General features: G+C 39.4%; 5 protein-coding genes and 2 non-coding genes across 10 annotated transcripts; 4 read left to right on the top strand and 3 right to left on the bottom strand.

Moving 5' to 3' along the window:
- Positions 1 to 1,314: 1,314 nt before the first annotated feature.
- Positions 1,315 to 1,872, top strand: LOC140775709 (bZIP transcription factor 53-like). The gene is made up of 2 exons (XM_073119117.1): positions 1,315 to 1,735; positions 1,865 to 1,872. Exons 1-2 carry the CDS (start codon positions 1,315 to 1,317, stop codon positions 1,870 to 1,872), a joined length of 429 nt encoding a protein of 142 aa, XP_072975218.1.
- LOC140775562 (ubiquitin-conjugating enzyme E2 32-like) lies at positions 1,742 to 8,330 on the top strand. The gene is made up of 5 exons (XM_073118940.1): positions 1,742 to 3,671; positions 4,021 to 4,152; positions 4,240 to 4,324; positions 7,411 to 7,574; positions 7,667 to 8,330. Exons 1-5 carry the CDS (start codon positions 3,555 to 3,557, stop codon positions 8,114 to 8,116), a joined length of 948 nt encoding a protein of 315 aa, XP_072975041.1. The 5' UTR covers positions 1,742 to 3,554; the 3' UTR covers positions 8,117 to 8,330.
- A 379-nt stretch (positions 8,331 to 8,709) lies between these two features.
- On the bottom strand, positions 8,710 to 12,512 carry LOC140775343 (uncharacterized). The gene is made up of 7 exons (XM_073118575.1): positions 12,106 to 12,512; positions 10,992 to 11,696; positions 9,989 to 10,574; positions 9,795 to 9,895; positions 9,628 to 9,708; positions 9,399 to 9,526; positions 8,710 to 9,176 (listed from the first exon to the last, which is right to left on the bottom strand). The coding sequence occupies exons 2-7, from the start codon at positions 11,643 to 11,645 to the stop codon at positions 9,032 to 9,034; spliced, it is 1,695 nt and encodes a 564-aa protein (XP_072974676.1). The 5' UTR covers positions 11,646 to 11,696; positions 12,106 to 12,512; the 3' UTR covers positions 8,710 to 9,031.
- Positions 12,513 to 13,419: 907 nt separating this feature from the next.
- LOC140775344 (uncharacterized) lies at positions 13,420 to 14,392 on the top strand. Of its 3 annotated transcripts, none has more exons than XM_073118579.1 (3): positions 13,420 to 13,600; positions 13,694 to 13,732; positions 13,891 to 14,392. In XM_073118579.1, exons 1-3 carry the CDS (start codon positions 13,496 to 13,498, stop codon positions 14,194 to 14,196), a joined length of 450 nt encoding a protein of 149 aa, XP_072974680.1. In that variant the 5' UTR covers positions 13,420 to 13,495; the 3' UTR covers positions 14,197 to 14,392. The 3 variants fall into 3 exon arrangements, with proteins under 3 accessions (XP_072974680.1, XP_072974678.1, XP_072974677.1); XM_073118577.1 differs by having other exon boundaries at positions 13,831 to 14,392; XM_073118576.1 differs by having other exon boundaries at positions 13,421 to 13,600; positions 13,828 to 14,392.
- LOC140775341 (ribonucleases P/MRP protein subunit POP1) lies at positions 14,360 to 20,365 on the bottom strand. 2 transcript variants are annotated; one of them, XM_073118573.1, is made up of 11 exons: positions 19,783 to 20,363; positions 19,514 to 19,610; positions 19,164 to 19,280; positions 18,846 to 19,076; positions 18,605 to 18,723; positions 17,992 to 18,519; positions 16,896 to 17,004; positions 16,062 to 16,576; positions 15,058 to 15,243; positions 14,579 to 14,767; positions 14,360 to 14,414 (listed from the first exon to the last, which is right to left on the bottom strand). In XM_073118573.1, the coding sequence occupies exons 1-11, from the start codon at positions 20,232 to 20,234 to the stop codon at positions 14,411 to 14,413; spliced, it is 2,547 nt and encodes an 848-aa protein (XP_072974674.1). In that variant the 5' UTR covers positions 20,235 to 20,363; the 3' UTR covers positions 14,360 to 14,410. The 2 variants fall into 2 exon arrangements, with proteins under 2 accessions (XP_072974674.1, XP_072974675.1); XM_073118574.1 differs by lacking the exon at positions 14,360 to 14,414 and having other exon boundaries at positions 14,565 to 14,767; positions 15,058 to 15,161; positions 19,783 to 20,365.
- Positions 20,366 to 20,663: 298 nt separating this feature from the next.
- TRNAV-UAC (transfer RNA valine (anticodon UAC)) lies at positions 20,664 to 20,737 on the bottom strand. Its single transcript has one exon. It is a non-coding gene; the product is annotated as a tRNA-Val (tRNA).
- Positions 20,738 to 24,883: 4,146 nt separating this feature from the next.
- Positions 24,884 to 24,955, top strand: TRNAG-UCC (transfer RNA glycine (anticodon UCC)). Its single transcript has one exon. It is a non-coding gene; the product is annotated as a tRNA-Gly (tRNA).
- Positions 24,956 to 25,705: the final 750 nt, after the last annotated feature.

Genomic DNA, 25,705 nt, shown 5'->3' with positions numbered 1-25,705 from the left:
GCGAGATCGAGATCGTCGATCCGGTGATGAAAGCCATGGATCGAGATCGATGGGAGGAGAAAAGGAGAGAGCAAAAACAGATCGGAGGTCGGTAAAGAAGCGTAAGAGTAAAGTGAGAGGGAGATGTGTTAGAAGGACTAATATACTCTTTTTCACGAGTTGAAACTGATATCGGATAAGTAAAATCGGTAAACCGGCTGTTACAGCCGTAAGATCATACTTACAATTTGTTCTCACGCATTGAAGTATTTACCATCCCATTTTACTTCAAATCAAATTGTAAACGATTAAGATTTTTCTCGGAAACTAACAATATTTTATTAATAAATAGCAAAAGGAGATGGGCACCAGTTGTTCTTAAATTATTATTAGACCACCAGTTTTTTTCCTGTCTAAAAAGAGAGTAAATTATTAGTTTATATAAAAAGGAGAAGGGCAAATGTTGTACTATACTGCTATGCAACCCAAAATAACAAGACTTACAGGAAAACGAAGGATAAACATAATCTAGGAACATTGGCGCAGGAAGTTCTAAATATAGTCTAGTTATATAGGTGTTTGCACACTATCTTTTTACTTTATTATTATTATAATTATAAAAAACCTTTATTATCAAGTCAATGGGACAGGGCTTCTTTAGGTAAAAATCCAATAATTAAAAATATGATTCCCAAAATGCTCCTACCGTCATCTATAAGTAGCCTCATCCTTGGACTACTCGGCCCCTTCCCTTTCGCGTTGCTTAAATCTCTTTGCTGTTTGGTTTCCTTTTAGCGTTCTGCGTTCTTGCAAGCTAAGTATTCCCCTTCTTATCCTCTTCTCTGTTTTTCTTTTTCTGCTTTGGGTTTCAGTTCGTTTCTGTTGAGTATATCGATATATTCTTACTTCTGGAGCACCACTCATGTCCCAAAATAATGTGTTTCTTGGGAATTTGCTGATCTTTTGATTGTAATCTGATTTGGGTTCTTGGAATCCTCTTCCAAAATCCAATCTTTTGGGTGGGTTTGGATTGTATTGCACTGATTTCCACATATTCTTCACTTCTGCAAAGAGCCCTATTTGCACTGGAAGACCCTGTTCATGGTATCAATGATCCTGCAAAAAGATCTATTAAAAACTCCTCTGTAGCCTTTATGAATTTGGCGTTCCATCTGCACCGCATCTGCTTCCTTCACTCCTTCTCAGTAGTTTTCCTCTACTGGTTCTATGTGATCTCATGAACTAGCTTTCATATCCATCCATTTGATTCGTAATAAGAACAATCAAGTTCCCAAAATCAATAATTTGGACAAGCCCGAGTAGTGTAGATCATAGATGTCGTCACCGCAATCCAACCAGTCTTCTGGGTCCGAAGAAGATCTGCAGCTTGCCGCTGTAGATCCGAGGAAGCGAAAGAGGATGCTCTCTAACAGGGAGTCTGCGAGGAGGTCGAGAATAAGAAAGAAGCAGCACTTGGATGAATTGGTCAACCAAGTGGCCCATCTAAAGAACGAGAAGAACCGAATCTTGATGCAGTCTGACATGATTGCAGGTCAGTATAGACGGTTGGAGTCGGAGAACACCATTCTGAGGACCCAACTGATGGAATTGAGTGAGAGGCTGCAGTCGGTGAATTCGGTCCTCTGGTTCATGGAAGAGTCTAGTGGTAAGCCAATGGGCATACCACAGATCCCAGATCCTCTGCTGAAGCCTTGGCAGCTCCCTTGCCCCGCCTGGCCCGTCATTGGATCTGCCAGTATGTTTTAGTGGTGAAACTTCGATAATTACTCCAATAGCTTTCTAGTTCAGGAATGCATGAGTGTTAATTCCTTGTCTGTCTTGTGGAGTTGTGTTGTTTTAGTTAATGTTCTTCTCTTTTGTGCAGTTATGTAATGTGTGATGTACTTTGTTGTTGAATAAAATGGTTAGCTCTTTCTCTATTTTTGTTGAAATGGTTGATTAATCCTTTTAAAGAGATGCAAGTTGATGTAGTTTTTAGACGAGGAAATATTATACGATTGTCAAGTCGAAAATGTTGTCATGGCAATAAAGCCTCTTGTAGGCTAGTATGGAGCAAAATTAGTAGTTAAGAATGCTATAGCAAATGCAGCATCTCAGCATGTGAGTTTTGCATGCATCTTTTGCTAGGAAATGATTTGTGAACTAGATGGTCCAATGATTAATAGCAGTATATAGTTCCTTGTATACATGAGACATGTCTTTGAGACTGAACTAGTGAACTCAGAGTTGTGCATCTAAAATGTGATCCAATTGTAGTGCAACTCTTCCATGATCTATCTTACTCTAAGTGGATATGGCTGTTAGACTTAATACTTTCATCCCTCTACTTTTTCATAATGAGAAAAGTGAAGAGCATAACTCAATAAGAGCTTGCACATCTCTAGTGATTGATCTTTCAGAGTATTATTCCTACTGACAAATTAGAATGAAGTTACCACTTGAACTTACAGCAGATGCTGTAGATCGTCAACTGACAGTCTTCATGTATAACTTTAGGTGCATAGAAGATTCAATCCTCTTGTTTAAGTTCTTGCATTACCAGGCAGAGTAATCCACCAGACATCTGCATTCATATAACTCCAGCCATATTGTTAAGTGCTTACTATTTCTATTTGTTTTCCGAGCCATGGTAGATAGCCATTATTGGAGAGTATTGTTTGTCCAGTTCATCTAGCAGAGAATTTACATACCAACTTTGATAGAGTAATCCTCCTTTCCTTACCAACATCATTCCACCTATTCTTAACAGCGTAAACATCAGGTAGAAGTGTGTAATTGCCATCATACATTGACTCAATTTCTAATAGAATCCTAAAAGCAAGCTTTCCCAGATTAATATCGCTGCGACTGCACAGGGTTTGCCTCTATAATGCGGCGGATATCAAGAGCACATCCATAATGCTCTATGATTTGGTGAACATTGTGATACTATATATGCTGCTAAAAGAAATTCTCAATCCATAGTTGACATGTCCTGAATGTTTATAAGCAACCTCTTCTGAATTATATTGCCTGCATTTCTTCGAAAAGGTCCAAAAGGCACCTTATAATGATCCAACCTCAGCTAACTCATTATATCATCGCATTGAAGAAACCATGCTCCTCTCTGCCATCTCCTGAACTTCTCTAAACGGCATTTCATCAAACGACTTCTGGTTTCACATCTCTGTGCTCTTTGGGCCTTTGCCATATCGGGTTTCGGATCCTTACTTGGATCGCATTTCATTTTACACTAGGTGGACCACATCGAAAAAGCAACTAAAATCCAACCACGTTTCCAACGGCTATGCTAATCGTATACGTGGCAACCGTCTATGGTCCGTCGGACGTCGAACCGCCTACTATTCCCGCACAAGTTAACCTTTAGGTCTTCTCGCCACCTCTTTTTCCCCATATATTTACGTTTCTACCTCTGTTAGGGCATCCTAGTAGCATTTAAAACTACAATAGTGCGAAGGATCTAACTCCCAAGCATTTCCCCTCTCACCATCTCTCCACTCTCTTATGCCGGTTTCGTAAGCGGCCGGGGTGGTGACTAGTGATAACTTTCGCCCATGGCGGCGGGAGAGGAGAAGTACAACCGGAAGAACCCGGCTGTGAAGCGGATCCTCCAGGAGTTGAAGGAGATGCGATCCAACCCCCCCGATGACTTCATCGGCCTTCCCCTCGAGGTAATAATCACTCAATATATCGAAAATCCTAGCCCTAGTTCTCCCTCGTCTCTCTTCTCGTATTCAGCATCCTCCAAACGGATAGATGGAGCAGGTTGGGGTTAGGTCTTCCCGATGATTTCTTGATTTTGTTTGGGGTTTTCAGATTGATCGTTTTTCTCTCCCTCGACGATCTGGTTTTAATTTAACACGTTTTAACTGCCCTGTTTATTCTTTTATCTTCATATATATTTAGCGATGAAGCATAGTAGAGGGATTTGGTTGTTAATGGATTTTTCTTTTTTGTTGCTTGGTATGAAGATAAGGAAGTGCGAGAATAAGATTGATGTGTGTAATGCATTGTAAACAGGAGAATATATTTGAGTGGCAATTTGCAATACTCGGACCTTGTGATTCTGAATTCGAGGGAGGAATCTATCACGGGAGGATCCAGTTGCCTGCGGATTATCCGTTTAAGCCTCCCTCCTTCATGATGCTAACTGTCAGTGTTTATCTAGCTACACTCAGATATTTATATAGTTTAATATTTGTTTTCATGTTTGACTTGTTTCTTCTTTTTGTTGATTAGCCAAATGGTCGATTTGAAACTCAGACAAAGATCTGTCTCAGTATTTCAAATCATCACCCTGAGCATTGGCAACCTTCATGGAGTGGTACGTTTGATACCGATTTATGAGGATTACCGTTTAAATTTTTTAATATACTGTGAATTCACAGCTGGAATATTGGATCATTCATTTGTAGATTTTATCTCTACATAGTGGATGGTAAAAGAATTCTTAAGTCTTCGGGGATCCTAGCATCAATGAAGAAAAATACTTTGACTAGCATGCATTCAGCTGTTTCTCCTGTATTTCTGAATGTTTAATCGTAACTGTACTGCTTTTTATGTATGGAGAACTTGTATAAGTTAGCATTGGCTGTCTCATAGGAAAATTTCAGTGAATGGGTGGGAAAAGTTTGTCTGACATTTTGGCTGTTTTGTCCCACTATAAGAACAAAATGATATCTGTGGATACATCTGTAATACATCTGTATAGCATATTTTTGCACACACACATACACATTTATGTACATGTGTGAGGATTAAATTTTCTACCTGTGAAGCGAAAAATGAGTTAAGATAGTTTAGAAATGTCTAAGGGATGTCACATATCCAAGGAGTGATCATTATTACTAGAAAGAGTTTTGAGCGGGGCTGGCAGAATAATACTGAAGTCTGTGGATGAAATTTGAAATGACATGATAGGACTTGATTAAACATGAGGCCTCACAATGACTAAAGATGAGTGGGGTATAAAGATCCAATTACTTGACCCTGAATAATTGGGACTAAATCTTAGTAATTGTTAGTCTATTTTAACCTGGTCACATTAAATTTTCTGTAGCACCAAAATTTCATCGTCTGCTTTTATTTGGTTTGTAGGCTATACGAGATGACAATTTTATTTGTTGTAACGTATGTCATTTGACAGTAGACACTGTTTGTTTAAATGGTTACAACAGAAAGTAACATTTGTCAACATATAGTAGTAGTAGTAGTTGCAGCAACTTTCATGTGGCAAGCACCAAAATTTCATAGTCTGCTCTTATTTTTGGTTTGTAGACTACACGAGCATGGTGCTATAATAAAATTTTTATTTGTTGTAAGGTACATCATTTGACACTGTTTTGTCTAATGATTACAATACGGAATAAAATTGGTCAACATATAGTAATAGTTGTTGCAGCACTTTCATGTGGCAAGCACCAAAATTCATAGTCTGCTCTTATTTTTGGTTTGTAGACTATACGAGCATGGTGCTATAATAAAAATTTTATTTGTTGTGAGGTACACCATTTGACACTGTTTTGTCTAATGATTACAACACAAACTTACATTGGTCAACATATAGTAATAGTTGTTGCCACAACTTTCATGTGGCAAGCACCAAAATTTATAGTCTGCTCTTATTTTTGGTCGCCCATTTGACACTGTTTTGTCTAATGATTACAACAAAAAGTAACATTTGTCAACATATAGTAATAGTTGTTGCCACAACTTTAGTGTGCTCTTATTTTTGGTTTGTAAACTATATGAGCATGGTGCTATAATAACGATTTCATTTGTAGAATAATGCATGATAACTTGAGATGGTTTGATTGTGTCAAGGGAGACCACATATTGAACATATGTGGAGGAGTAAGAGGAAGATTAAAACTGTAATTGTTGTAAGAGAAGGCAAGATTTTTCCATATCAAAGGTAAAATTAGAGGAAAAGAACATGATAGGACATGATTTTACGTTGGCCGTCCATTAATTAGAATGCCAGAATAAATAGAGTAATAGACGATCTGAATGTTTGTTATTCTGTATTCTTGATTGGTCATGTTGTGTTCAGTGTAGCACCAAATTTCATAGTCTGCTCTTATTTTTTTGAGTTTGTAGACTATATGAGCATGGTGCTATAATAATGATTTGCTGCATAATAAATCATATGAGATCATTTTGTCTTATGATAAAAGCAAAATTGACATTTATATGGAAAATATTCTATCTATAAGATCAGTAATTCTGAAACAATATAGATAGAACATTATTGTTATTTGTTGCAGAAACTGTCATGGTATGAGGCTGAGTACCAAAATTCATTGTTTGCTCATCCTTTTGATTTGTGAACTATACAAGTATGGTGTTACAATAACTTAATTTTGTTTTCCTGTTTTTGGTCAAGACATTTAACATTGTTTTGCCATTGCATTGATAAATGATAATAGGCTAACAGCAAAAGTGACACCCATGAGCATATGCAGATAATAATTAATGCAGTAGCTCCCCAAGAATAAGCACTGTCCCACAGTTTGCTCTAACAATTTTGTTTGTATAGTATATTAATACAGAAGCTTAAATAGTTAAATTTATTGTGAGATGGAGCCCGATTATGAGAATAGAACATATGCAAAGATATGGACTATGGGCAACTGTACCGGTGTATAGATGGTCTCTTCGGACATGGTTCTGTAGATTTTTCAACTAGAAGTTGAGTTTTGTATTGGTAATGTAGGTAGTATGTTGCCAGTTGTTTTTAGACAAAAAATGTGGATGATGAAACATTTATAATTGCTGTGATGAAACATTTATGTCATTGCAAACATAGGAAAAACACAGGGTATTGTTGTTTCTTATGGAGTTATTGTGCAGTAAAACCATGGTTGTAAACCCCTGCATCAATTTCTTCTGGAGTTTGTAAGGCTTAAACATGTCAATCTCATCATGGACTTACTTGTCTTGAGATTTCACTAACATAGCACTTCTGTTGATGTTGGGCTCTTGCAAGTTTATTTGGATAAGCCTTTCTGCTATGTATTTTATCTGGATGCTTTTCCTAAAGAAGCTAGAGTAGATGAGAGTTTCTTTCATCTGCTCAGAGGGTTGCTGATTTTGTTATGTTTTAGAGAATTCTTGAGCCCGCAATTTACATGCTTTAATCATAACAAAAATTGTGTGATTATATATGATATAGCTAAAAAATTCCCTCGAGTTTTATAAAGTCATTCTGGAAATGATAGGCCTGCTAACTTCTGATTTCTGGTGAGGTTTTTTTTAAGGTCAATCCTTTTTCTTCGTATTTTTTATCAACCTTGTTTATTATCATATTTGGACGGTTTGATTTTTCCATGTTAAAGTGCTGCATACACCTCTGAGTAGCCAATCCAAGCATCATTCCTTATACAAGTCATTTTCACCCTGATTCTCCAGTGCGAACAGCCTTAGTGGCCTTGATTGCATTCATGCCAACAAATCCAGATGGTGCCTTGGGCTCGTTGGACTACAAAAAGGAAGAAAGGCGCACACTTGCCATTAGGTCACGAGAAGCTGCTCCGAAATATGGAACGCCAGAAAGACAGAAACTTATGGATGAGGTTTACTTTGAATAGTGCACTTGAAGTTCCTTTTCTTCTTAATGTTACCGTTGCATCTGTAGTACTCATTTTTGTGCAATATCTTTCTGCAGATTCATCAAGATATGCTTGCCAAGGTTCCCCCAGTTCCTCCCCTTTCTCCAACCACAACTACTGATGAACAACCAAATAATGCAGACAGACAAATGCAGACAAATCCTAATTCTGATGTGGTAACACCATCTGGAGCACTCCCAGATCCAGATGCAGAGCAGAGAGTTGTGGAAGATGTCCGTGAGGTCCGCCTGAATGCTGCTGCAGGGCATTTAAGGCTCAGCTTCACTGCCGGAGTTAGGTTATCAAGAAGGGTGCCAGCAGCAGAGGCCGCCGATGAACAATCACCGAGGCCTGAAGCAAGACTGGTCACGAGAGTTCGCAAGCCATCCAGCGATGGCCGATTCCTCACATGGGCGGCGGTTGGGTTGACTCTTGCCATTGTCATCCTCTTAGTAAAGAAATATATGAAATCTAGTGGGTTCTCAGGGTACACAGAAGGGCCATAGATCATCACAAAATTCGGGATTTGGTGTTGGCAAGTAATAATATTGTCCTGAAGAAATCATGAGAGGAGCTTTCTGGACTTTGTTCGAGGAGTTTGCAGTGTATATGTTGTCTATAGTCATATCTTCTACTGATTGATATTTGTTAAGAACAATATATAACAGAAATTAACATGCCATGTTCTGGCCTCTTGACAAGAGTCGGCAGTATTGCAAAGATGATGTTTAAATTTTCCTTTCCCATAAAAAAGTCGTAAGTTCCTCATTGATGCGTATATTTTAGAGTTTGGTGCCGTTAGACTGAATTTTCAGAGGCATCAGGTGATCTTTCTTTTCTCTTTTCCTTGCTAGCTTGCAGCTCCTCCATCGTATTTTTCATGCGATAGCTAAAATGAAAGCCACCTTAGAAAGACATCTAATTTCCAAGATAATATAGTCATTATATAGTCTTGACCTAAGCAACATCGAGCCTTGGGAGAGTATTATATTCGAATCATTGAGCATCTGAAAGGATAAGGCAAAGATACTTACAAAACAAGAACAAATATTAACAGAGCAATCACAAGTAAAAAATAAAATGATATCCATGCCCACAGTTTATCTTTTCAAGCTCATGCACCAACAAATAGCTTGTAAACTATATAACCAGTACATACATCATGAAGCACGAAAAATATCCGTCATCCCTCATTACTTTCAGGCGGAAAAGCTGAAGACATTGATGATTAATATGAAACAAAGAAATTATAAACGCTTCTTTAGCTCATATCATTTGTCAAATGCAAAAGCTAAACCTCTATATAAGACTCAGCACATAAAGAGTATATGAAAGAGGCCAGCTTTAGAGCAGGTCACACTGTATTTCCTATAGAGGATTTTGCTCCTAAAGATCCAACACATGTACGAGGTAAGGAGCACTTAAAATGATGTTAGTGAATGTGCACTTCCTTGGACAGCTCTGTAGCACTGCAGACTGCAAAGGGGAAGCTTGGACTTGGAATCCCGATATTTGTACTGATTTGTGCATAATGGACCAGCACATTTCTCTCGTGGTGGAGGGTAACTAAGAAATGGCAGCCAAAGAAAACAATCAGCAAAGTGGACGAGCAGAAACCTATTCTAATTTATGTTATACAAATTACAAAAAAACATAAAAACGATTATAACTATGACACAAACGCTACAGCCTTTATGAATATATAGAACAAAAAGCGTGTGCTAAAACTAGTGATACAGGAATCAGTAGAAGCAACAAGAGTTGGAAATAGAATAATACAGTACTGACCTGCATGGATTGGACGTCAATAAACTTGGGATGCCTACATCTTCACCAAATGTAACGATGGTACCAGTCTGTCCTATGACCCATCTTATGGAGCTTGCTGCCAATTCTTGTGATTTAGCTGCCTTCTCCTGAATAGGATGCATTCCGTCCCAAAGGGAAGTAAAGGTCAAACAACTGAAGTGTGTGTGTGTGTGTGAGAGAGAGTCAGATCAGGGAAAGTCCAACATACCCTTTCTTCTAGCTCTTTCTGCTTCTTTTCTTCTTTCTTCTTATCGGAGTCCAGGCCCCGTACTTTTCTTATTACATCAGCCTGTGTGTTTCAAGTTACTGCTTCCCAGTTCAAGAAAATAAAGGCATAAAGCAAACTATCAATAATTATAGTAATTATAGCCAAACCTGAGCCTCTCTATCCGCCTTCTCTACTTGCATTTTACGCCGTTGAGCAATTTCTGCTTTTTTGGCCTGTATCTCCACTTCAGAAAGCTTTTCCTTGTGCTCTGCAGTCATAATGCAAAATGTCGAGTTAGCACTCAATGGAGAACAGTGTCTTACAATAACCAGCAGTGCTAGAACATAAGCTAGGTGATTACTTCTTGAAGGGGCCGGCGGCAACCCATTGGGGAACTCAATCAAACTTTCACCATTCCCGCTCTTGCCTGATTGACGGGCCCTCTGACGTGTTGTAAGAGGTTCAGCTCTGACATCAGCTGGTGATTCAACATTCTTGGTCTCAGGACCACCGTCAGAACCAGGTTCTTCTTCATCAGCATCAGTATCATCAGATTCCTTCCCCAATCTTGACTTCTTCCGGTTCTCCCTGTTTGATCGAGACAAAACAAAGTCCTCATCCATCTCATAGGGAGCGTTCCTATTTCTAGGAATCTTGGAAACTTTACGCTTCTTAGAATTATCCTCCCCGTTATCCTCAAGCTCTACATAGTTATCTGCAGCAACTTTAGAAATTTTAAGTTTCTCAAGATAGCGTATTTCATCATCCTCGTCGGCATCATCAAATTCAGAATTTAATGCTCGCCTCTTTGGAACCCTTTTGCTCTTACGGACAGGGTCAGAAGAGGGCACGTTCCCAGCTAAGCTCCCTTCACCAAATTTGCCCCGAGTATCTTCCTTTGTGATATGAGAAAATCTCAACCCATTAGAATCCTTCAAATGTTCTTCCTGCAATATGTTTCAATCTTCTTGTGAGTGAGAATCAGAGTGATCTTAGAAAGAAGACAACTACATTAAATGAGACATAACAGAAAAAATCCTTGGAAAAGTCAACAGAGGGGTATTAAATCAAGGCCATTATTGATGATAAACTCGCACAATGATATATGATTAGATAAGATTAAAGTATTAGCGACAACCGCCTTCCCGCTTTCTTATAGAGTATCTATCATCTGAGCTGGCAATGAAATAAACAACCTTCTTACATAAAATAAGACAGGATAAATTTGTAAAGTAAGAAGTAGACATTCACAGCTGTGACTAAAGTTGTCAGATCAGGAAGACTATTGATTGTTCTAACGTAATAAACAAAACTTATTGAAGCTTTGTAACATAAGAGTAAACAAAATATCAGGAATGGAATACCTGAGAACTAAGCTTTTGCCGATGCCGAGAGGCATCTCCTATGCGTGGAGGCTTAGCATAAACAGGGCCAGCATCTCCCATATCCGACTTGGATTTTGCATGTATAGTGCGTGTGACTCCGCCGACCTTGAGTTTCACCTTTCTCAGCTTGGTATCAGTTGATAAATTCATAGGTCCTGTTGACTGACGCATATTGTGATCACCAGGGGATGTTGATTGCCATTCATAGCTCTCTTTAACCTTGCTTGTGATTTTCCAGTTAGCAGGGGCTAGGACGCCTTCACTGCACCGCTTCAAATCAGACCCATTTCCGACTCTTGTGCTACCACTTCCATGGTATCCATCAAACTCTCCACCAATTTTATAATCCCTCTTATGTTTCTTCGAGTCAGTTATACCTTCAAATCTATTACCTGACGAGCTCCTCAGAGGGGGATTGTTAAGATAATATTCCTTCCTACGGAATCCACCATCTGAACCTACATTCTCTTCAGGACTTGAATTATTAGAATACGGCATAGATGGATGGGATGACAAATCTCGGTGCTCCGCAATAAGCTGCGGCTCTGACCTAGGTCTCCTTGCAATGTCACTCCTCCGCCTCTTTGTCACAGCAGTCATGCTTCCAAATCCAGAGTCCCCCAAAGCTTCCATTGGAGCTTATCAGACCTTGCAAGGTAGAAGTAGACCAATTGCCTCTGTTACCTGGAAACCAACTAATACTAGTCAATGTAGAGAGGCAAAGAGAAATTAGCCACTAGATTTTTTTTTTCCTTTTAAACAAAGACACAGAGAAGATACCAGAGAACGATTAATAAATCAGAAGCATTGTCCAGTTTCACAAATAAACTGCCAAGAATCGAGGCATATGAAATCAACAAGACCCATAAGATACAATGCAACACATCAAGACACCAACTTGAGAAACCAAGCCAATAAACGATTCAAAAAGAGCTCAAAAGAGCAAAACCAAAAGAAACATCAAACCCACAAAGAAATTACGATCCCCCGTATAAAACACTAATTCCAACAAACCCACCGAGTAAAATAGAAGGATTCAAAAGAACCAGGTGAAGATAATTGAAAAAAATGAAGGAGAAAGGCGGAACCTTACCTCGCAGCGACGACTAATGGGCTCTAATCAGAGACGAGAAGACCATAGAGGGAGAAAGAGACGAGAGACGAGAGACGAGAGACGAGAGACGATAGAGAGGTGGAGAGAGAGAGAGACAGAAGGGTTGGGATTTAGCGATTAGAGGGTGCGAGAGAAGGAATAGAGAGTAGGGATTAGGGTTAGGGTTAGAAGAAGGTAGGAGAGCTCTTTCCCGTTTCCTCCTAGAAAAAGGTGAGGTTTTGAGCCTTCCGTGATGGCGATGATGATGATGAGGGCGATGTGTAATTTCCACCATCTCTCGTATCCCTAACCCTACCCTTTCTTCTCACTTCGGGTTTGTTTACAAACTCTCTCTCTCTCTCTCTCTCTCTCTCTCTCTCTCTCTCTCTCTCTCTCTCTACAGATGTTTTTGGTCTTCCCTCGTCTCTCTCAAAACGCAAATAGAAGAACAAAGAGTGCCTTTCCTGAGGGGGCAAAATGAAAAGAGGCCAGGGGCTAAAACGATAAAATAAATCCCATTTATTTCTTACAAAGCTTGTCCTTTTCTGCAAATATAGTACTATTGTCTATTTCTCTCTCTCTCATGCTTTCTTTTGCCTTTAAATTACTTGTCCTCTCCACATAGAATGAGAAAATGAGTTTCTAATCTTATCTCTTGCATGTTTCCAGAGTTCTACTGTGATTAGAAGAAAGAAACAATCGTGTCCTGTCTATTGGATGACAATGATCATGTGGTGGATATCACGAAGGATGTTATTAACCGTCTTATTCAGTTTTATGCTAAGATTTGGACATTGAATAATGAGAATGTAACGTTGAATGACCCAACTAAACATTTCTCCTTCCATGAGATCTATAATAATCTTTAGGCAAATCTACTGGGCCCCATGATTATCATGTTGAATAGATACGGTCTTATCGGAATATTATTGGTGTGAATAGTGTTTGAAGCTTGGGGTTAGACGTATGTGGCACTTACTCTTAAGCTCCCTAATCCTTCTGGGGCTATTGAGTTTATACCTATTTCTTCGTGTAATATTTTATATAGATAAGTTACTAAAATTTTAGTTAATATGAGTAGAAGAAGTGGATCCTAGCATGAAAGTCGAAGCCTAGTATTTATATCTGTTTTAATATCTAATTTATATTAAAATATTTATTTATTTAAAATTATAATTTTAAATTTTATTATCCATCCAATATCCGTAAACTATCTATTTTGCATTTTGGCAAGCTGGAAGAGGGTATTTTGGTAACTTTGTGAAGGTTGCTCTCCGTTGTTTCCTCTCCATAAATCCAAGAGCTATTCGATTTCAAACGAAAGTTGAGACCGCGTCGGTCGAGATCGAGAGAGGGGCAGAGAGAGAGAGAGAGAGAGAGAGAGAGAGAGATGAGCGAGGAGAAGCGGAAGATGACGCTCCAAGGCTACGTCGCCTTCGTCCGGAGGGAGGAATCCAATCGTCTTTCTTGGCTCAATCTCAAACAGCTCAACGAGGTCTCTCTTTCTCACTCTCTAAGATCTGCATTCTTCTCACCAAATTATTGAACTATTCTTAATGGAATCTCCTCCAATTTTTCCTGCAATCAGATCGTCCGCATGCACGGATTCATGGCGCTCCGCACCAAGGTCCTCTATTATATATAATCTGCTCTGTTTCTTTTTTGTTCTTCTTCTTCTTCGATATACTTTTTAGTTTTTATTTACTATTTGGTGGGGATCAGAAGGAGATCTTCACATACCTCCGACCGTCGGATCTCATGCCGCCGTGGAGATCCACCGTGCAGGATCGGGGGGTCATGCCGTGCGCCGAGCTGGATCTCAACGAGGTGAGGGACGACGTGGCGGCCATCGGATGGCAGGAGTGCCCCATCACCTCCCTCGCGGCACTCCGATCGTGCCTTCCGCCGGGTACCGAGCTGGACTCCTCCTCGGCCGCCGTGCACGGGCTCAGCAGCGTCCCCGAGGACGCGGCCTCGCGCGACTGTCAGACGGAGCCGGAGTCGAAGAAGAGGAAGCGGCGGAGGAAGACCAAACCGCCGCCCGCTCTCACGTCGCACTGTCACGCGACTCCCACCTGCTCCAGTGTTTGATGCTTGGCTCCGTGCCACGTGGCCCATAGATAGCCCGGAGCTATAGATCAGTCTTTTATATTTGTTTGCTATCCTAGTTGTCTTCTGGCTTGTATCTGATTGGGGAAAGCTATCGGAGCATTTAAACCCGATAAGAAACAAACCCTGAGAAAGTATCAATATTGGGAGTCGAATAAATATACTTACAGTTGGATAAGAGAGTGCAATGTTGGTCTTATCTTCATGCAGCAACCAAATCCCAGTTTAAAAAGTTCAATATCAATTTGTAGTTGGATAAAAATAGATAACAAATAAAATGAAATTTTTTTGATTAAAATTGGCACAATATTCTACAATATGAACAGGAGATAAATTTAAAGCACAAAATTGGGCAGAGGCCTACATGAAATGGAGATCATCATTCTGCAGTTCAATAACAACTCTGGCGATGGCACGCCGATAAGAGGCGGATCTCATGTTTCGGACCAGCACAAAGATTTCAGGTCTTCTACTCTGCGTCTGAGACCACTGTTGCCTCCTCACGAAGGATAGAAGATTTGATTCACAAAATGCTTCTGCCACAGGCTTGGAACTGTTGAACACAACAAATAAATGATTCCATAACTAAATCATTGGTAAATTTTATACATATTACCACCTGCAATTAAGTCTTATGGCAGAAACTAAGAAAAAGTTCTACTCAAACAAATAACACGCTGAAAACTTCTCATCAGACTCTTGAGGTGCTTTACTTTTGCAAATATACCTAGAAAAAAGAGATGCAATCTCGAAACAATTGAAAAGAATCCCTGGAGAGGCTAAAAGGGTTGTGGTGTAAATCCTTCTTATATCATATACCGAAGAAGATAGATGGAACCGTACCTCCCATGAACAAACCCGGTTGTGATGAAGCCAATGGGCCATCTGAATGACTGCTGGCTAGCCTCATCTTTTGGCAGTTGCAGTTCCCACTTCCCAGAATCCACCTGAGTGAAATAAGACCCAATGTAAGATTGGGGAAGTTGAAGTTGCCACTGTTCTTGATATTCGTCTTCCTCTTTCTCTGATCTGCAGCCACATATTGAAGTTATTATCTTGGTTATCACTAGAATAAAATCCAAATAGATGGTCGATTACAACAGAGATTATACTACACCAGATGGAAATACCAATCTTTTGATCAGATAAACTGAACACTAACAGTAACAAATAACTTCGAGAAATACAACACATTAGGGAAAGACTATCTATACAGGCAAACCTTGGGTTTGTTAGTGCAGTTCAGTTTGGGGAAGTTAATTATTCTTTCATTTTGATCATGTTGAAGTTTCTTTAAAATTATATATCAGGATAGTGGCTAAGTAGATAATCTATATGGCTGGAGAGAGGATACATTTGGCAGATCAAAATCACATAGAAATTCCAAAACAGAACCATTTCACTTTCAAAAGTTATTGAGATCAAAAGGTAGTTGAAAAAGGAATCAAACAAACCTACTTTGACCTCTTTCTGATACAGGTTTCATGATTTAAAACCACAAAGTTTAGTGAACCAACATGCTACAAGGAGGATGGCAAATAAGTAATTGGAACGTAAGTGAAAATCTAACAATTTCCTCATCCATTCAATGTCTTTATCTCTCGAGGAATATGGTATATCATACCTTTGTAAGTCAAATTTAACTGTTCAACTTACCTGTACAAGAAGAGATGCTAAATTTGTTAAAACAGAGCAAGCGTTTCTTTTCTGGATTATTTCCACTGACTCTGACTAAACAACAATTTTTTGGAGGTCATTACGATCCTATCTTAACTGGCACATTGATAATTTGCTAAAGACTTGCCATGGGGCAACAGCAAGCAAGAAAAATCTCAAGGGCAACATACCTCACTTTCCAACTTGCAAAATCTGCTAGAACTGGAGCACAAATGATTGCCCCATCTTCAAAAACACCTTCCTTATGAGCGTGGAGCAGGACTCTTACAAGACACAGCTCTTTGCCAGCAAGGACCATGTCAACAGTTCCAGAATCATAATCAGGCTTCCTATTGCCAACAATCTCAGATAAGCTTGTTTCCATGTTAGAAGAAAGCAAATGTTTCTCATGGATGCCCTCTAGATATTGATTTAAAGATTTCAATGTTCTTGGTATAAACATTTGGAAAGAAGCTACTGTAAGAGAGCTTTTCGCATCTAATGACTTGAAGCCTCTTACTATGTCGGGTCCTTTGTCAGTGCTAGCTGCAATGGAATCCCATGGAGAAGGTATAGGAACTCTTGGAGGTCTGAATGCAAGAGGGCGAAGCTCCGCTGCTCTATCAAATGCAGCAGCTTCACTAGCCATAAACAAAGAATAAGCTTTGCAATCAGGGAAATCATGTGGGAAACATGGTAAGCCATTCTGCAAGAAGTCATTATGTAGTCAGAGAAATATCTATCATGAAAATTTTGGCAAGTTTATTCTACTAATGCCAGATGGAAAGAAAACTACCTTTTATGATTCACTTAATGAATGTGAAAAAAGAAGAAGAGAACATGAGTCCGCAAGATTAAAGCAGATTGTAAACACACCCTAGTGGGAATGCAAAAGTAGCTGTGAAGCTACCATCATGGCAAAGATCTACTAAGTATCCAGTTAAGTAAGCAGTTAACATGTAACAATTTAAAAACTTCAATATTTAATCTAGTATTTGGATACAAAACTTAACAGTTTATCTTACATTACATGCAATCCACCTTCTTTCTCTTAGACCAATTGCATTAGCCCCACCTGACACCAGAGAAAACCAGAAAGGTTTCACCCAACTCAAAGGTACAATAATAGACCACCTGTGGAGCATAAGAAACCAACAATTAGATTGATACAAATTACATTAAGACAACAAATTAACAGCAATTGAGATATCAAAAAACACAATATGTAGTGGGATTTGATCCATCAAGACTGATGAGGATCCAAGACAATTGTTTACTAATGGAAATAGGATATTAAGAGAAAAGTGGGCTAAGCCCAGTTAGATATTATTAATCAAATAATCAAAGACTGTACAGGGGGAGGGGTTCACAAAGAGTTAATGAAAATAGGATACTACGAATGAATGGAAGCAAAATTCGAATAGGTCAAAGATCTTTATCAGTTAATATTTGCAGACAGAAAAGGAAATCCAAGCTGCGGTATCAAGTCTCCTGCCCCCTTCAGATTACAATGATCCTGGAGCTCCACCAGATGATTTCCAGATCTCTCAAGTCCACATCTGAACTCAGGTGAATCATCTCTGATCTCCTACAAACTCCGAAATCCATCTCTTATCTGCTACAAACTCAAACATTCCTAACACCACATGTCTTTTTTGAACTTCCACGATGCTCATTCAAGGTTCCTTTCAACTCTTGCAGTCCCATATTCTGTGGAGTTTAACAATTATTCCACGTCAAATCTAGATTTGGGCAATACAGACCCCCACCCAAGGCCCCTCCGGACTGGGATTGGAACACTAATACAGACAGCCAGCAAGGATTGACCAATTAAAGATTTAGCGAATTATGTGTGAGCAAGTATTAGTCATATAGAATTGACAAACTTTTGTTCTTATAGTGGACTGCAACTTAAGGTACCACAGGCTGAGCAAACATTTGCTATATTTTCCTCATAATATCCAGCAGCAGCAAGGCTCTTTTATGGAAAATTATAGCTGCGCTAGAGAAACTAATAGATGAATGTGTATTATTAGTCTTAATGAGGAAGGGTTGACGTTAGGAAAGAAGAAATGTTTATCATTCATAGAAAGAAAAATATAAGAACAATTTGGATCTTACCACTTCAAAAACGGGCCCATTTCAGCATGTTTTAATAGCAAAATTGGGCAAGATCTACTAAAACAATTTTCTTCAATAGCTGGCCTTCCATTGTTGGTCGAATTAAGATGGAAAAGTTCTAAACGTCTTTGATGCTTATCTCTGCAAAGAATATCTTCTGGAATAGGAGGATTTATCCTAGAACTGGAATCCCATAAAGTTTTACCGTCAGAAAGAAAAATGTCATGGTTTTCAGGATTTGACCACAATGTTGACAAAATTTCTTTATTCTTGAGAGAATCCCCACTGACCATGGCATTTGAATCTAGATTATCCTCTTCCTGAAGAATTTTCTCATGGCTAGCAGAAGACACTTCACATGCAGGTTCAGTTCCCTGGCATGGAACTTCCCGGGGATCATGAACCATTAAGGATAGAATTGCATTGGACTGAAGAAGATCAAGTACATAATCTTTCTGAAGGTGAGAGCTGGTAAAAGCATTCAAAACAGAATTTCTGAATTCAGAGTCCTCACTAGTCCTTTGTGACCTATAAATCAAAGAAGTCAATGAGAAAGAGAAGATGTCAATACCATCCAGAACATCTTGGTGCTGTTGATGGAACAAATTCTTACTTGGATATAGGATGTAAAATTTTCTGAAGAAATTGTGTTGCTTTGGCTCCCATTAATTCCAATCTTGCAATACGTCCCTCGTGTGCATTACAACTGACAGAGATACCAGATACAAGCATCTGAAATATGAATGGAGGCCATAAGATTTATAGAAGCAATTCATGGTTTAACAAAAGAGAACAACAGGGATTGATCAACACTCCAACTGAAATAAGTAACTAACTGGATAGGTTTGCAACACCTGCTTCTCACATGCAGATCTCAGAGCATCAAGTCCTTCATCAAAAGCAGCAGCATGAATCCATATCCACAATTGACGCACAGAATTAATGCATTCTTTTCTACCAAAGCTGCTACAACCATCGGGTGATATACTTTGCTCAGTACTGACGTAATTATCATCTTTAAAGGACGGCCGCCACATATAGATCACTGGAGCAACCAATTGAGAATGAGGTCCAGCATGATAAAGCTGAAGAAAATAGTAAGATAAAGAACCAGTCAATAACACATTCCCGAGAGTAGAGTGACAAACTTGCTGAAAGAATTAAGAACCTACCAAAGCATTTTCAAAGCAAACACCTCGAAGTACAAGCTGTGATAGGTCTTCTGCGACCTCCAACTTTCCTGAATGTGAAGGATGTAGAACCATTCCCAATATCTCTTTTAAAGAACCCTGAACACAATTAAAGCAGAGGAAAGTCAGCAGGAGAACAGAAGCATTTCCTGAATAAAAATGTCATGGTTTTTGGTACTTCAGCAAGACATAGCAAACAAGTGCATTAAATAATGTGAGTAGTTTGCAGAAGAACTCATGTCCTGGACAATGTTGTTCTTAACTACACGGTGTAGACGATAATAATGTGTACAAAAAACTCATATTGAGAAAAGTGAAAAGGGAATGCCTGCCTCTGGACCCTCTAGTTGGATAGGAAGAGAGTAGCTAGCATCATGTGCAACTGCACCAACTTTTAACCACTTCAAAACGGCCCTCGAACCTCTTCCTCTGCATGACATTAATGATAATAAAGTTTGAAAATTAACATTGCTATTATAATATTATCTTCTCTTTTGCTCACAATTTCATAAAAAGTATTATATTTTACCGAAAAAAAACCAACATTTTCCTTCCAACCAAATTAACCAAACACCCCAGCATAGTGGTCAGAATACCTTACCTTCCTTGAAGTCCAAGAGGGAGGTAAAACCCCCATCGTTTCATCATGGCGAAGCGCTTCGCATGCCAGAGATGGGTCCTCAACCTCTTCGTCCCATCCCCCGCAGTCGTAAACCCTAACTCCGGATTGCTCCGCATCACCTTACTCCTCCTCGCCCTCCTCGACACCTTTTCCTCCTTCCCCGACGCCTCCCCCTCTCCGCCGCCACCGTCCCCAACCTTCTGCCGCTTGGCCCGGCGCCGGCTCCTGGCGACGCGGTGGCCAGTGGTACGCCGCCTCTTTCCACGCTGTATCCGGAAGTCGCCGCCCAAGCGGCCGGACACGATGGAGTGGAGGGATTCGAGCTCGCTTGCGCGCGATTCCGCGAACTTCTGGACGTTTAGGGTTCGCGGAGGAGGTGGAGGAGTGGAGGAGGAGGCATTCGGAGCCGGTTTGGATCTCTCGGGAGGCATAGCTGGACCAAAGAATTTGGAGGAGAGGAGGCTTAAACCCTAAAACCCCCGAGCTCTCGTTTAACTCCGTGGGTCGCAGAAGGAAGCAGGAGAGAAGCGCGGGAGTCGATTACATGCTGCGGTGCTCCGACTCTCGGGTTCATACTCACGTGGTTTTGCACGTGCGTGAGGTAAGTATGAACAATATAATTTGTTTTGTGTTATAAATCCGATTATTAAATAGATTGAAATAACTTGTCTAAGTTAAATGGTTTGGTCATTTCCTCTTGTTAATGAACTGATAAATTATTTAAATTAAATTCTTTTCATAATCTATTTTATTAAATGAATTGTACTCATCTGGGTAATTTGTGAATATAAGTGGCTAATTCGACTTTTTAAGGAAGCAAAATCTAAATTGGCATTAAATAAAAAAATATTTAATTAATTTGGTGCTGCCCAGGCTCGAACTGGGGACCTTTAGTGTGTAAGACTAACGTGATAACCGACTACACCACAGCACCTTGTTAGTTGATTTCTATCTAAGGGGATTTTTATAGATCACACCCTATATTTTGCTTATTTTATAATTCACACCCTATCTTTTGGAGATTTTATAACACAGACTATCTTTTTCCCTATAATATTTATTTAACATCCTGAGTTAACCTAACCATAATCAAATTGAATGATACCAAAAGGAGAATATTCTGTTATAATTCACCATGTAATTTATGACATTCCTAAATTACTATTACACTTATCTCTAATTTTATTCATAACTTGGACATCCATACATGTTGCTTTTTCTCAAAGTACAGAGACATCACCTAAATGTCAAGTCAATCTTAGAGCTTCCAAATTCTAAGCCATGGAGATCTTAGAGTTCCCTAAACGCCAAGCCGATTTTGTTGCTTACAACCTCAAATATGGGGAGGGAGATGAAGAAAATTTGGGAAAAGATGGAGGAAAAAAGGGTTTGAGCTGGAGAGATGGAGAAGATAGGTAAAGTTGAAGGAAACTTCTAAGGCTTGTACGTGGTAACGATTTTTGGGGGATTCTTGTGGGTTGTGAGTTTTGATATAATTTTGTGAAGTAGGGTTTAGTTATAGGTAAGAGGATTTAGATTTTGTGGGGTTAGGGTTTAGTTTTGGAAAGAAAGATTTTGTGAGGATTTAGGTTATGTCAGAAACTTTTAAGGGTATTTTAGTAATTTTTGAACTAGAGTCATATAAACTATATAACATGATTAATGTCAGTTAGCTAAAATAATGTTAGGGTGTTAAATGAATATCATAGAAAAAATGAGAGGTCACGTTATAAAATTTCCAAAGACGGAGTGTGAATCACAAAATAGTCAAAATATAGGGTGTGATTTGTAAAAATCCCTAAAAAAATGACTATGCAAAGATTGGCTAATATATAGACATGATTATCATGCGGGCTGGGCCGGACTTTTCGAGACAACCGGGCTTAAATATTTGTTTATGGCGGCCCAACCGACCAATCACTCGGGCCGGGCTGGGTTTAGGCCGGGCTAGAATAGTCTAGCCGGTTATCACCCGTCAGCCCGTGAGAGATCGAACTAGTCTGTCGGGCTGGGCCACCTCGACCCACCAATCACTCGGCCCAACCTACATTTCAGCTATTTATATAATTTTTTTACTATTAGCTTATTTTTTAAAAAATATTTATGTTCCTTCATTTAAAAAATAATAATCATAAATTAAAAATTTTAAATGTGTGCTTAAAAATATGCAAGACAGTACAGTACCAAAATTTCCATTGGTTTTTACCGTAGCAGAATGGGCAAGTATTATAGTAGAACAAGCAAATTATTATAGCAGAACGGGTAAATTACTATAGCAGAACGGGCAGGCTACCGTAGCAGAACAGGCAAGCATAGTTACCGGCCAAACGAGTGGGCTTCCGGGCCGGGTTGAGCGAGCAAAGGGCTGGCCCGTGCTGCCCATGGGTAGTTTGGGCTCCGGCCGGGCCTAAACTGGGTCTAGGCCAGGCTTAGCCTGGTCCAAACCAAGCCGAGTCGGGCCGGGCACGGGCGGGCTAGGCCGTTTGATAAAGTCTATCTTATATAAATTTTCGATAATAAAAAATGCTGGAGTGCCAGAAGTACAGACGTATCAAGAAAATACCGTTGATGAATAAAACATAATCCAGGAATATTGTGCATGGGTAAGCTGCAGGCAAACATATGCATGATGAGGAATGAGTCACTTTGGAGTTCAACCCTATAAATCATTGCCAGTGCTATTTATTTGATCAGCTCCCTTTCTCTTCATATCTTTCTATATATTAATTCCAGTATTTATTATAGAATAGGATATAGAGAATACCTCTTAATTAATAATTAAAATGCCAACATATATATATATATATATATATATATAGAGAGAGAGAGAGAGAGAGAGAGAGAGAGAGAGAGAGAGAGAGATGGTTTTTAAAAAAATGACTCAGTGAAGTCAATCTCTATTAATTATGTAAATGGATTTGTAAAAAAAAGAAAGATCAATGGACTCTGTAAACTTAATTACATAACAACAAATTTGCAGGTTTGGTGTGCTGGATCGGCTAATAACAGAATAAAGATTAACAAATTAGCAAACAACTTCAGTTGTGTGTTCATGTCAAATAGGGTATATATGTTCCCTTATTTGTATTGATGTAGGGATGGTAGCATCGTCGCAGTTGTAGTCCAAGGAACAATAATCATGTACTGATGATGCTGATGTCGTCGTCTTATCGTGATCATAGCCAACTGATTGCACCGCAGGAACAGCACCGTCGATGGGTAGTCCGATGACTTGTTGGTCTAGCACTGCCGCCGGCTGGCAGATGACTAACGGTGCGTCGTAGTCTCCATAATCGTCAACACTGATGGCAGCGTCGCCTGCAGTTGGTGGCTGCAGGCTCTCAGGATAGGGATCTGAATCCAACATGTCGAGGATTTGGTCTATTTCTTGCTGTGGCAGCGGTTGAATTAATAACATGTCGTCCAAGGATGTAGAAGGAGATGCTTCTTGATCATGAATCGGCTCAGCGGCGGATGGCAACACTTCTTCTTTGGTCTCCAACATTAATGCAGCATCTTTGGAGGATCCTCTCGATCGAGCACCCTGACCTTCTCTGCTCTTCTTCAGGGCTCTTTGGCTCACGTTAATCTTACACACAACCCATCGAGATTGAGATTGAGATTGAGATTGAGATATATTGATCCTCTTCTTCATCCTCCTCCTCTCATCACTAATGCTGGGTGGTCCGCAGAGCTGGTACTCGCGCATCACGAACCCACTGCTGCAGTCGCATCCAGTGGGGATGAACGAGAAGAGACTCTTCTTCCAGCGCACGACCGCGCCGCTATCGAGGAAGGCCGTCTCCTCCTTGCTAGTGGATTCCTTCTTCCACGTTCCACTCTTCATCTTCCGACTCGACCTCGATGAACCCAACGGTTTCTGCTCTGAGAAGAAGTACGCCTCCACGCGGCCGGCGAGGAGGTCCCACGGCGGCGTGGAGAAGACACTGGCGTCGGAGATGACGTCAGCGGGAAGCGGGAGGCCCGCTACCCGCTGCAAGAGGTAGTCGACGATCAACTCCTTGTCGGTCGGAATGAAGTAGAAACCAAGGTCCTCGTCCATCGATGGCTCTTCCTTCTTCTCCTCGTTAACGTTCCTGTTCTTGGAATCAAACTTGGGAGAAGACGATCGAAGTGGGAAGAATGCAAATGCGCGTCTAATCGGCAGTATGGTCGTTTTATAGACCAAGGATTTCTAGAAACTACCCGGCAAGAGATTCTAATCATCTTCGGACTGCTGGATGGATAGAGACTTTATCCAAATGTAAGGAGATAATATCGGACAGTTATGATCAATCAGTGAAGAACTATAAATCTTCATTACAGATTGCCTGCTCAGCTCATCTCAGCTCAGGATAACAGTTCACTCTTTTTATTTTTTTTGCATGTACTCCAATCTAAAACATCTTATATATTTATATGTAATACCCACCAGAACTAATACTCAGATGTCTTCTTGCAATCTTGTGACTGCCAAGTTGCAAGTATTAACAATGCTATTTCTTCGTATTATCGTCTAATGTATACTTGGTTGGGTTGGAAAACTGTGACGATGCTAATACTCAACTGTCTGTTAGAGGGAGCGTCTTCACCAACATCATCAAAAGTTCCCAAATCAAAGCAAAATCTTTGTCAGGAGGTTCTTAGAAGAGAAATACACCTAATATAACGTCTTGATACCAAATGGTTTGAGAAGTTTCACCCTTGACAAGACGGCATTTAGGGGGGGGGGGGGGTGTAAAGCTCCAAAATTAATTTGAAGCATAGTTTGGGATTTAGGTTCGCTCGGCTCAACTTGAGTTTAGCTCAATATAAGCTTAAATTGAACCTGAGCCTGAATCAAGTTTAATTTTTAAGCTAAACTCAAGTTAAATCGGATTGATCACAAGCTGAGCCAAGTCAGAATTGCTCATTTTTTCTGATAGCCCTAAAAAATAATAGTTGAAACTTAATATAAACTAAATTTGAAACTATCAAGATTTCTGATTTTGACATTTATATTGGTCTATTTTGACTTAAAATATCTATTATAGGTATATATATCATTTATTTAGAAAATGAGAAACAAAATTGCATCCTTGCGTTTGTAGTCCAACGGTTAGGATAATTGCCTTCCAAGCAATAGACCCGGGTTCGACTCCCGGCAAACGCAATTTTATTTTATTTTTTAATATTTTTTCCCTTCTATAAATTCTAGTGTTCTCTCTCTCCCAAGATCAATCATAATTAAGCTTAGGGTGGATAAATCTTAGGAAAGATGGCAAGCAAATACCATGATTTCTTAATCCTAGTTTAGTAGATATGTCCTAATCCTAACTTTTATTCCTTTGAGAAAAATGAATAAGAATTTACAAAGTAAACATCTTAATTATTGCTACAACTTAATATGCAGATAGTGATCATCTGAATTTTAACAGTGTAAAGTTGGTACAATGTTACCCAATCAAATAATTAATTAGTTTATATTTATCAATAAAGATAGCATAAATGGCATCATGACTATCCATGATTTTTGGGCATGAGCATTAAAATTCTTTACACTTTGTGGGGGGCATAGCTTTTGTTATTCTTGCTCCCAAAAGAGAGAATTCTAGTAAAGTTGGTAGACTTTATACCTATTTATTTCCATAATGTAAATTATAAAATATATAATTTGCACAAAAGCTAGTGAGCCTTCTTGTAATAATCTCATGCATATTGTTAATTCTTATGAGAAGATCACTAATCTGATAATTAATTTTGCTAAATCTAAGGTTCTCTCTCCTATGCAACCTTCTGTGCATCCTTGGTATGCTAGAAGAGATGACTACCCTTTTAGTTATTCACAAACATGAGAAACTCTTAACTAGAGTTGAATTTAAGTTAGTGGGTTAAAAATATATCTTGCTATCACAAGTTGGGA

The sequence above is a fragment of the Typha angustifolia genome, chromosome 14 (assembly GCF_048772165.1).
Source record: "Typha angustifolia cultivar Huaian chromosome 14, ASM4877216v1, whole genome shotgun sequence".
Lineage (NCBI taxonomy): Eukaryota > Viridiplantae > Streptophyta > Magnoliopsida > Poales > Typhaceae > Typha > Typha angustifolia.
Note: the sequence above shows the minus strand (reverse complement) of the source record. Positions and strands in the feature narration are given on the sequence as shown.